The 12,079-nt window shown below is 40.7% G+C and overlaps 1 protein-coding gene across 3 annotated transcripts in view; it reads right to left on the reverse strand.

Annotated features, from left to right (window-relative positions):
* Positions 1-12,079, reverse strand: part of LOC122541800 (anthrax toxin receptor 1-like) — a 112,473-nt gene that overhangs the window by 49,832 nt on the left and 50,562 nt on the right. For all 3 annotated transcript variants that reach the window (XM_043678796.1, XM_043678795.1, XM_043678797.1), the window contains 4 exons: positions 4,438-4,516; positions 3,240-3,335; positions 2,064-2,102; positions 813-908 (listed from right to left, as the gene is read on the reverse strand). In XM_043678796.1, the coding sequence (XP_043534731.1) occupies positions 813-908; positions 2,064-2,102; positions 3,240-3,335; positions 4,438-4,516 (310 nt within the window). The remainder of the gene's footprint in view (positions 1-812; positions 909-2,063; positions 2,103-3,239; positions 3,336-4,437; positions 4,517-12,079) is intronic.

The raw sequence follows: 12,079 nt of genomic DNA on the forward strand, positions 1-12,079 counted from the left end.
CATAAACACACTCTGAATTTAGAATTGGACCATAACTCCCAAACTAAATATATCAGAAAGACACTTGCCTGCATTTACTCCAAAGCTATAATATTTGGAAAGGCAACAAGTTAGTGTTTTTTACTTAAAATGGAGATTTGCATCTTGCTCCTCCCCAAAAATCAAACAGCCAGATAGAAAATGCATCTCCCACCCTTAGAAATCTCCAGGAAGCAATGGCTCACAATTACAGATGCAAATAATACTGTACTGGCCAGTGTATTGCTGGAATGTAATTTCAGTTTCTATAAGGAGATAATCAAACCAGCTTGAGCCTTATATAATCACCACATAACTAAGCTGTCGTGAAGCCATCTCACTTAACATTAAAATTTAGGGTTTTAAAAAAAGATCAGCAAATCACTTTTCCCTTTTTATAATGTGAGTAAAAACTGATAGTTGGATCATTTTTATCCTGATATTCTGAATTGGAACTTGACTAGCTGAAGTACAAAGTGATTCAAATCCATCAGTACAGTCCTGTCCTCACATTTCTCTAAAACATACATTAAGACCATACTGTTAGCTACAAAACAGGATAAAGTCAGCCAGCAATGTATGTGCTTGTGGTAAAGATGTCATTGTAGCTTTAAATTTCAAATCTTAGATTCTAACTAACATTTTATTGAAATGTAGAATAATTTTATAAGCAGATCTTCCATGTCCAGTAGGCAAGAAAAGCAAAGTTTCCAAATGGTTAAGAATCTTGCCAAATATACAGGTGTGAATGTTTCAAATATACTTCCAAAAAGGAGAAGAAGCAACTTAAAAACCTCCATCCGTTTAATGCCGCCTACTCCCCTTCCTCCATAATACGATGCATCAACTGTTGGCCACTTTTTCCTTGCCATGGCTTCATCATCAGACTCCTTCAAGCAAATGAACCAAAGAAAGCTGTCAGTTGGTGGTACATCATAGAATCCCTACAGTGCAGAAAGAGGCTATTCAGCCCATCTAGTCTGCACCAACCCTCCAAACAGCATCTTACCCAATCCCCATATTTACGGCTACACTACAGACAATTTAGCATGGCCAATCCACTTAATCTGCATATCTTTGGACTGTGGGAGAAAACCAAAGCAGGTGGCAGAAACAGGGAGAATGTGCAAACTCTACACTGACAGTCACCTGAGGCTGGAATTGAAGCTGGACCCCTGGCACTGTGAGATAGCAGTGCTAGCCACTGTGCCACCCATACTGTGCTAGCATGCTGCCCATGCACCATTTGCCAAACTCTGAGTTTGTTAAGTGTATCTCAAACAGCGATGTATTTTTCAACCTTCAACTAAAAACTAATTGATGTTGGTGCTAAAATAAAATAATGGGTTTCTGTGTTCTGTTTGGAACTCCATATCGGGTAAGAGCCAGAAAAAGCCAACTCTTGACATTTGGAATCGGCACTGATTTGTGTTCTATTCACACACAAATATAGGACAACAAATTCTGATAATCCATGCCAAAATAGGTCATTATGTAAGGACAATGCTATATTATGCTTCTGTTTACCATATCTCTACGTAACAGTCACTGAAACACAGACCTCCCTGTAACTGTTGCATGTTTGCACTTTTCGCTCCAAGATCTTTGCAGGCTGCACAGAAGTACACATCTATAGCACGGTGTGACAAAGATCTTTTGCAAAGCTCTGTGCTAAAAGCTTTGACACTTGACTTTTCATAATCCAGCTGGCATAAGTAGGTTATTCTTTTATCTGACTTGAACTCTCACTATCCCAGTTTTCCTGAAGTGAAGGCATATCATTTTGCTGGAGTTGAGAGTTTTAATGATACTATACTAGCCGAATTGTACTACAATAATAGTTATTATGATTGTGAGCAATACATACTACTGCTTATATCAAAATCATTGTCATATGTAGTTCAGTTTTCAAAGCACAGTTTGCACATAAGTAAATTCAGGTGCAAACAGTTAACAATTCCAACAAGTTTTTTTTCACGGAATGTAAATACAGAATCACTATTATTAAGTCAATGACATAACTAAGTGAAGAACATATTACTTACCTCCTCATAGGGTGGTGGAGGTGGTGGCTCTTTAATCACCTATTAGGAAAAAAATTAGAAAAAAAAACAGGTCTTTTGTTATTTTGAGTGGAAATTACTTTAGTTGGACACACCTTTTCTGTAGAACTTTATTTTCAAATTAGGCACCATTCCCACTATCTCTACTTTCAAACAAAGGGGTCTTGCATTGCAGTGGAAGTCTTCCTGCCTCTGGACCAGAAGGTCTAGGTTCAAACCCCACCCTTCCCTGAATGAATGCCATAACACAGACAAATGAGCTACATATTTTTTCTCCTTACATTTAAACAACTTATGCATTCAATCTCAAATCCAAAATCTATTTTAATGTATATAAAATTTCAATGAACACCAGGTTCTAATGTTGTAGATTATTCCAGTAGTAGTTCATTAATTAGGTTTGGCTTGTGCCAAATGTCATTCGAGCTCCCTGGGTTTAGCTAAGTGGTGTGTCCCAATTCATGCAGGCAGTGGTCTCACAGGTCAAAAAACAAAATAATAAAGAAATCCAATGCTGAAAATCTGAAATCAGAAGGGTCACTGGACTCAAAACGTTGATTCTATTTTCTCTCCACAGATATTGCCAGATCTGCTGAGTTCCTTCAGCTATTTCTGTTTTTTTGTTTATGATTTCACAGTTGTCTGATTGGCATTTAATAGCATCCTTGCAATGGGGATGGCACCTGACTTGGGTTTCCCACCTATCTTCAACGTCATCTCTGAGGTCTACTGGGGTTAATTAATCCATGGTACAACATTCTAATGCTCCAACATGCAGTTCCAAACACTAAGCATGACAGAAAAGAACAATGCTTTTATGAAAATTATTTACAACCATTTGAGAAATTTCTAATTTTTGGAATAATTTATAATATCGACAAATATCATTAAAAGGATCAGTTATTTTAAGTAACTGCGGATACTGGAAATCTTAAACAAAATCAGAAATTTCTGGAGAAACTCAGTAGGTCCAGAAGCATCTATAAGAGACAGAAACAGAGTTAACATTTCGAGTCCAATGTCACTTCTTCAGGACTGAACCTACTCGACTCGAAATGTTAATTTGTTTCTCTCTCTACAGATGCTTCTAGACCTGCTGAGTTTCCTCAGTAACTTCTGTCTTAGTTTCAGTGTCACTTTAATTGATTGGAAACTTACCACAGTACAGCACAAAGGCCAAAACCACCACAGCAAGATCAATGCCAACAGCAGGAACAAAACTAACAGAGCAATTAAAAGGATTGTTCCATCAGACTGAAAAACAGGAAAAAAACATTAACCATGTAGCTATTACAGCAGATAATATGTACAACCAATGACAATATTATAAAACTTGTGAGAGAAAGAGAAATAACTTATAGGTCTTGGAAATGCTCAGTTGATGAAATTGATGTTCGTAGTTATGAATCAGACTACAATAGTAAATAGCTTCATTAAGCCAGGAAATAGCAGAGAAACTTACTCTATAGGATGAAGATAACCAGAGAAAAAAAAAGAGTTGAAGAAGTCTCAGAGAAGAACAAATAGTTTTGTAAGATGAGTAAGGAATTCTTCAAGCTAAAAATATTAAGAGGGAGAGAGACACATGCAGAAATTAGATCAAAAGTAAAAAAGATTGCGCCTAAATATACCTGACAGAAATAAATGAATTGGGAAATAATACAGGATCCATGCCTTTGCTATCTTTAGTGCTGATTTTCCCAGCTATCTCCAAAGTAGCTCTCCTCGCTTCACTTTTTACAACCTCCAATTCATACAAATCCCTGTGGCCATGTTATCACCTATAATGGCCTTTAAAACCCCATGAAGCTCCATTGAGTCTCAAGCCTTAAAACTTGACCTTAAGGGCTTTTTCACGGTCTTCAAATGCCTTCATTCACAATACCAGACCTGAAAAGTGCCCTCCAGCCACTACTACATGCACTGTCTGCTCATCTAACAATGAAATTCTCTTTGTTCCCTCTCTCTCAGTTCCAACATTAGCCACTCTTCTTTTAAGTGTGGTGATGCCTTCACTTAGACCCCACACAGAACTCTTTTCTTCAGTCCCTTCCTCCATATCGTCTGAAGCCCTCTAAGACCCTTCACTTTACCTGAAATTCCTCATTAGTCCTTTTTTCTCCTTTTTGTTTATATTTTGTTAAGCTTCCAGTAAAACATACTGAGATTGCTCTTTGCTCAAGGTCAGTTTAACAGAAATGTAAGTTGTTCTTGATTAGAAAAATATTTTTATAATATATGAGGTTTACCACAAACTTCAACTTCTTTTGCATTTGAGTAGTTTTGTTTTCTTATAAATACTTTGATAATAATCCAAAATATTTCCCTCTTACTTACTTTTCATCTGCTTACTTACACAATGTGTGCTGGTGATACTGACAGAGCTGGATATAAATGTTAACCCCTCATTCATGCTTACTTGAAGGTAAACAACCCTGAAAGGAAATTATTAATATTAATTAATAACATGTCCCTTATAACACATGCAAGTTTTGCTTGAATTACACTACTTTTTGGCCTTAGAACTGTAAAACCAAAAGACCATAAGACAGAGGAGCAGAAATTAGGCCATTCAGCTCATCAAGTTGGCTCCAAGGCTTATTTAATCAAGGCTTATTTAATTCTCAATCCATTCTCCCACTTTCTCCCCATAACCCTTGATCCCCTTGATACTCAAGAATCTATCTCTCTCAATCTTAAGTATACTCAATTATCTGGCCTCCACAGCCTTCTGTGGCAATGAATTCCATAGATTCACCACTGTCTAGCTGAAGAAGTTTCTCCTTACCTTGGTTCTAAAAGATCTCCCCTAAGATCCCCTCAGGTGCTAGTCTCTCCTACCATTAGAAACATCTTCCCAACATCTATTGTGTCCAGGCCATTCAGTATTCTGTATGTTTCAATTAGATCCCCCCTCATCCTTCTAAACTCCATCACGTATACATCCAGAGTTCTCAAATGTTCCTCATATGTTTAGCTTTTCATTCCTGGCACCATTCTCGTGAACCTCCTCTGAACACATCCCAGGGTCAGTACATCCTTCCTAAGATATGGGGCCCAAAACTGCACATAATTCTCCAAATTTGGTCTGACCAGAACTTTATAGAGATGCAGAAGTACATCCCTGCTTTTATATTCAAGTCCTCTCAAAATAAATGCCATCTTTGCATTTGCCTTCCTAACTACTGACTCAACCTGCAAGTTTACCTTAAGAGAATCCTGGGCTAGAACTCTCAAGTCTCTGCGCTTCAGACTTCTAAATTTTCTCCCATTTTAAAAAATAGTCCTTGCCTCTATAGTTCCTACCAACGTGCACGACCTCACGCTTTCCCATGTTGTACTCCATCTGCCATTTCTTTGCCCAATCTCCTAACCTGTCCAAATACTCGGCAACCTCCCTGCCTCCTCAATACTACCTGTCCCTCTACCTATCTTTATATCATCGGCAAACTTAGCCAGAAGGCCCTCCGTTCCTTCATCTAGATTGTTAATGTGTAAAGTGAAACATTGTGGTCCCAATGCAGACTCTTGTGGAACACCACTTGTCACTGGCTGCCATCCTGAGAAAGACCCTTTTATCCCCACTCTACTTTCTGTCAGACTGCCAAGCTTCTATCCTGCTAGCACCTTGCCTCTGACACCATGCACCCTTATCTTACTCAGTAGCCTCCTGTGCAGCACCATAGTCAAAGGGCTACTTGAAGCCTAGGTAGATAACATCTATCGGCTCTCCTTGGTCTTACCTGCTCATTACTTCCTCAAAGAATTCTAGCAGATTTGTCATGCATGGTCTCCCCTTGTTGAAACCACGCTGTCTTTACCCTATTTTACCATACACTTACAAGTATTCAGAAATCTCATCCTTCACAATGGATTCTAGGATCTTACCCATGACTGAGGTTAGGCTAATTGGTCTGTAATCTTCCATCTTTTGTCTTACACCCTTTTTAAACAGGGTGTCACATAGTGATTTTCCAGTCCCCCGAGACCCTCCCTGATTCTAGCAATTCCTGAAAGATCACTGCTAACACCTCCACTATCTCTTCAGCTACCACCCTTAGAACTCTGGGGTGTAGTCTGTCTGGTCAAGGTGATTTATCCACCTTCAGGCCATTCAGTTTTTCTAGCACCTTTGTCTTTGTGATGGCCACCATAATCAGCTCTGCCCCCTCACTCTCTTGAATCTTTGGGATATTACTTGTGTTTTCCACAGTAAAGACTGATGTGAAATAATTATTCAGTTCCTCAGCCATTTCCTTGTTCCCCACTGCTATCTCTCCGGTGTCATTTTCCACTTTGCCTTTCTTTTGCACTTTATTTATCTAAAGAAACTCATACTTGCTTCATTTATATTACTGGCTAGCTTACCCTCAAACTTAATCTCCTCCATTCTTTTTTCTTTCTTGGCTGTCCTCTGTTGGTCTTTGTAAGCTTCCCAATCCTCTGGTTTCCCATTGCCCTTCACCACATTATATGCTTTCTTTTTTGCTTTTATGCTATCCTCGATTTCCCTCGTCAGCCATGGTTTCCTCATCCTCCCTGTCTCATGCTTCTTTTTCCTCGGGATGAGTCTCTGCTGTGTCTCCTGAATTACTCCCAGAAACTCTTGTCATTGCTGTTCCACTGTCTTTTCTGTTAGGCTCCTCTTCCAGTCAATTCTACCCAGCTCCTCCCTCATATCTCTACAGTTGCCTTTATTCAGCTGTAATACTGTTACCTCTGATTCTATCTTCTCCCTCTCCAATTGCAGAGTAAATTCAATCCTATTATGACCATTGCCTCCTAAGGGTTACTTCACCTTAAGTTCTCTCATCAAGTCTGCCTCACTGCACAACACTAAATCCAATATTGCCTGTTCCCTAGTGAGCTCCACCACAAGCTGCTCCAAAAAGCTATCTCGTAGACATTCCACAAATACTTTCCCTTGCAATCTACTACCAAAGTGATTTTCCCAGTCCACCTGCATATTGAAATCCCCCATGATCACTGAAACTTTGCCTTTCCTACACAGCTTTTCTATCACCTGGTGTATCTTGCGCCCCAGCTCCTGACTACTATTTGGAGGCTTGTACATAACTCCAACTATAGTTTGTTTCTACCTTTGCGGTTCCTCAATTCTACCCACACAGACACTACACCTATTCCTTTCTTACTATTGATTTAATTTCATTTCTTACCAGTAGGGCAACCCCACCCCTTCTGCCCACCTGCCTATCTTTTTGACAGGATATACATCCTTGAATATTCAGTTCCTAATCCTGATCCCCTTGCAGCCAAGTCACCATGACGCACACCAGGTCAAATCTGCCATTTTCGATCTGCACCACAAGCTCATTTACTGAAGTATTTGCATATCTTTGAACTTGAGATGCCATAAGAAATCTTGAAACATCTGCAAAACATTCTATATTGGTTGGAATTATACTCAGTATGAAAGAAAATGGTTGTGGTACGTCAATCATTTGAGCCCCAATTTCTTTATTGAAGGTACTGTCCTAGTTGTGTCCATTACTATCTGATTATCTCTTCTTGATACTTAATAGCATTACTGCCCTGGAGACATCACCACTGAGTTACCATTGACCAGAAATTTAAATTAGATCAGCCATTTAAAGGCTGTGCCTCCTCCTGTAGGTCAAAGGCTAGGACTTCTGCGGCAAGTAGCTCACTTCCTAATGACCTAACGTTCCCTAAAGGGCCTGATAATCTAAATCCCTGGGTGCTAAAGGAGAAAGCCATCGGAGTAGTGGATGCACTGGCTGTCTTCTTCCAAAATTCTGTAGATTCTGGAATAGTTCCAGCAGTTTACTGGGCGGTAAATGTAAAACCCCTCTGTTTAAAAAGGGGAAAACAGAAAGATACAGACCAGTTAACTGAAAATCAGTACTAGGGAAAATGCTGCCGCCTATTTCAAAGGATGTGACAATAGAATACTTAAAAATTCCAACAGTATTACATAAAGTCAACGTGGATTTATGTTTGGCAAACCTACCTTTGGCAAAAGGTAGGGAGGAGGGACTTGGGGGAGGGGCTTTGGAAATGCGATAGGTGGAGGGAGGTCAAGGTGAGGGTGATAAGCCGGAGTGGGGTGGCGGAAATGACGGCGGATGATACGTTGTACATGGAGGTTGGTGGGGTGGTAGTGAGGACTAGTGGGGTTCTGTCCTGGTGGCGGTTGGAGGGGCGGGGCTCAGAGAACACCACTGGGACACCCGGACCAACCAACCCAACCACCCCGTAGCCCAACACTTTAACTCCCCCTCCCACTCCACCAAGGGCATGCAGGTCCTTGGACTCCTCCATCGCCAGACCATGGCAACACGATGGTTGGATGGAGGAAGAGCTCCTCATCTTCTGCCTGGGAACCCTCCAACCACAAGGGATGAACTCAGACTTCTCCAGTTTCCTCATTTCCCCTCCCCCCACCTTGTCTCAGTCAAATCCCTCGAACTCAGCACCGCCTTCCTAACCTGCAATCATCTTCCTGACCTCTCCGCCCCCACCTCACTCCGGCCTATCACCCTCCCCCCAAGTCCCTCCTCCCTACCTTTTATCTTAGCCTGCTGGACACACTTTCCTCATTCCTGAAGAAAGGCTTATGCCCAAAATGTCGATTCTCCTGTTCCTTGGATGCTGCCTGACCTGCTGCGCTTTTCCAGCAACACATTTTCAGCTATTAATTTGATCCAATCATAGAGTGTTGGCTGAGAGATAACAACAGGAGTGTGGGATTTGAGGTTTGCCCTCATTTCCCTAAAAACCGGTTGAATGTCAGGGTTTGGGGCTTGGCTTTGCCATTCCTCTCCCTTGTAAAATTGCTGTTTCTCTGTATACAGCTGTAAATGTTAATTGTTTTGTAAACTGTGAATTGTTTACGAAATTATAAAGAAAAGAACAGGAGTGTCAGATATCTTGTTGACTCTGAGAGAGCTGGAATGGTGTCAATGACTCTCCACATGTAATAAAGGCTGACTTTGTGACAGAACATCAGTCTCTGTGAAGTTATAGAGCCTTACAGCATGGAAACAGTACAGCCAGTCCACGCAAACCATAATCCCAAACTAAATCAGTTCCACCTACCTGCATTTGGCCCATATCCTTCCAAATCCTTCCTATTTGTGAACTTATGCAAATGTATTTTAAATATTATAATGGTATCTGCATCCATAACTTTCTCTGGTAGTTCATTCCACACTGTATAAAAGGGTTTTAAAATCTTTCTCCTCTCACTTTAAAAATGTGTCCCCTAGTTTGAAACTTCTCTCCACTCTAGCAAAAACATCTTTGTCATTCACCTTGTCGAAGGCCCTCATGATTTTATAAAGCTCAATAAAGTCCCCCCTCAATTTCTTATGCTGCAGTTATTTAGAATATGTTTGTAATATTAAAGGTGCCATATGTTTACAGAACATTGTTACACTTAGAAATCAATAAAATTAATCAAGTTAGAAGTGACATTTTACCAAACTGATCATTTGAAAATGCTTTGCTAGTTTAGAACTACACAAATCTACTATTAAATTCTTTGCCCTCAATTATTTTGTTGTCCAAGACATCTTTCTCAATATATCTATTCCATAAACTTAGTAGCTACAGCAGTATTTTTACTTCGCTCAATTTTACTTCACTCAACATGCTTTTTACAAATTAATTCATTCATGGGATGTGGGCATGCTGGCTGGACCAGCAGTTATGGCCCATTCCTAGTTGCCCTTGAGAACGTGGTGGTGAGCTGCCTCCTTTAACTGCTGCAGTCCATTGTAAGGAGACCCACAATGCCATGAGGGAGAGATTTCTAGGATTTGATTCAGTGACACGGAAGGCATGGCAACATATTTCCAAGTCAGGATGGTGAATGGCATGGAGGGGAACTTGCAGTACAGGAACTTGTGGTGTTCACAAATATTGGCTGCCCTTGTCTTTCTCGATAGAAGTGATGGTAGGTTTGGAATGCGCTGCCTGGGAAAGTGGTGGAGGCAAATTCCATAGGAGGTGAAAGTGATGACCTTTAGAGGGCTATGGAAATAGAGCTGGAGAATGGGACTAGCTGGGCAGCTCTTTTGGGAACTGGTACAGATACAATGGATCGAACGGCTTCCTTCTGTACTGTCAAATTCTACAATTCTATGGAAAGTACTGCCCAAAGAGGTCAGTAAATTTCTGCAGTGCATCTTGAAGGTAGTGCACACTGCAGCTACTGGGTGTCGGTGGTGGAGGGAGTGGATGCTTTTGAATGCCAATCAAGTGGACTACTTTGACCTGAATGAAGCTTCTTGAGTGTTGTTGAAGATGCCCACAGCCAGGCAAGTCAGGATGTGGCTCACATGCTGCAGGATTCATAGCTTCTGACCTGCTGCCGTAGCCGCAGTAACTATATGATTGGTCTAGTTCAGATTTGCATCTGGTACCCCTAGGACACTGGTACTAGTGGATTTAATCCTGGTTTTACCAAGGGACGATGATTAGATTCTCACATGTTGGAGATAGCCTGACATTTGTGTGGCAAGAATGTTACTTTTCACTCATCAGCCCAAACAGAGATATTGTCCTGGTCTTTCTGTATTTTGACATGAGTTGCTTCAGTCATTGAGGAGTCATGAATGTGCAATGTTCAGCACCAATCAGTGACTATCGCCACTTTTGATCTTATGATGGAAGAAAGGTCATTGATGAAGCAGTTGAAGATAGTTGGGCCTACTCTGAGAAACTCCTGCAGAGATGTCTGGAGCTGAAATGACTGACATTCAACGACCACAAACATCTTCTTATGTGTCAGGTATGACTCCAACCAATGGAGGGTTGGCCTGTTGATATCCATCGTTATGAACCAGAGCCAACCCTCTTCAAATATATCAAGGAGATAGTCTCAACCCTAGCGTTTATCTTATTTAAAGATAGAGTAAGGTGCTGTGCTCCAGAAGTAATTTGATTGGTTACACTCCTCAGCTTTAATCAAAACACACTTTATTCTTACTCTACAATTAAAATATAAACAAAAGAATGAAGAATTGGCATAACTTTAACTCTTTAGGAAAGCTTAACAGAATATTTAACAGCAACTGTTCCAATATAGTAACATCCCATAACCACACCTTTGCCAAAGGCAAATTCAGTAAAACAGATTGTCTCACATCGATTCTGGCACAGAGAGAACCAAAGCTTTTTAGATGAAGTAGGGAGAGAGAGTGGGAGAGAGACAGCTTCCACAGCCAACTCCCAAACCCCAACGATCACTGAAAGCTAAACCAAAATCCTGGTTATTTGGGAGTCTGATTCCACCCATTCATACTACTTCTATTGTTCCAACTTTTAAAAAAAACAAGGCCTCATAAGCTGTTTAGTTTTTGGCTTGGAACAGACCACTCGCTACTTCTGTCTCAACCTCTCTTCATTAAGAAAATGGACAAAATGTACCTCTTAATGTCATAGTATCATCACACCATTGATTCCAGTTTTACTACTTGGAGATAGTGAGAACTACAGGTGCTGGAGAGTCAGAGTGGATAAAGAGTGGAGTTGGAAAAAGCACAGCAGGTGAAGCAGCATCAGAGGAGAAGGGAGTCGACGTTCCAGGTTGGAGCTTGTCAGGGAATCTGAAACGTCAATTCCCCTTCACCTCTGATGTTGCTTGATTGGTGTGCTTTTTCCAGGTTCACTCTTTATGCACTCCAGTTTTGCTATGGTTCCTTAATGCCATACCGGGTCAAATGCATTTTGACATCAAGGGCAGTCACTCTCACCTCCCCTCTCACTATAATCCATAAATGTGATAAGCAAATAATAAGTGAAAAGACATAGAGTCATACAACATGTAAACAGACCCTTCAGTTCAACTCGTCCATGCTGACCAGGTATCCTATATAAATCTAATCCCATTTGCCAGCATTTGGCCCACATCCTTCTCAATCCTTCCTATTCATTTACCCATCCAGATGCCTTTTAAATATTGTCATCGTACTAGCCTCCACCACATCCTCTGGCAGCTCATTCCATACACA

This window comes from Chiloscyllium plagiosum, chromosome 38 (assembly GCF_004010195.1).
Source record: "Chiloscyllium plagiosum isolate BGI_BamShark_2017 chromosome 38, ASM401019v2, whole genome shotgun sequence".
Lineage (NCBI taxonomy): Eukaryota > Metazoa > Chordata > Chondrichthyes > Orectolobiformes > Hemiscylliidae > Chiloscyllium > Chiloscyllium plagiosum.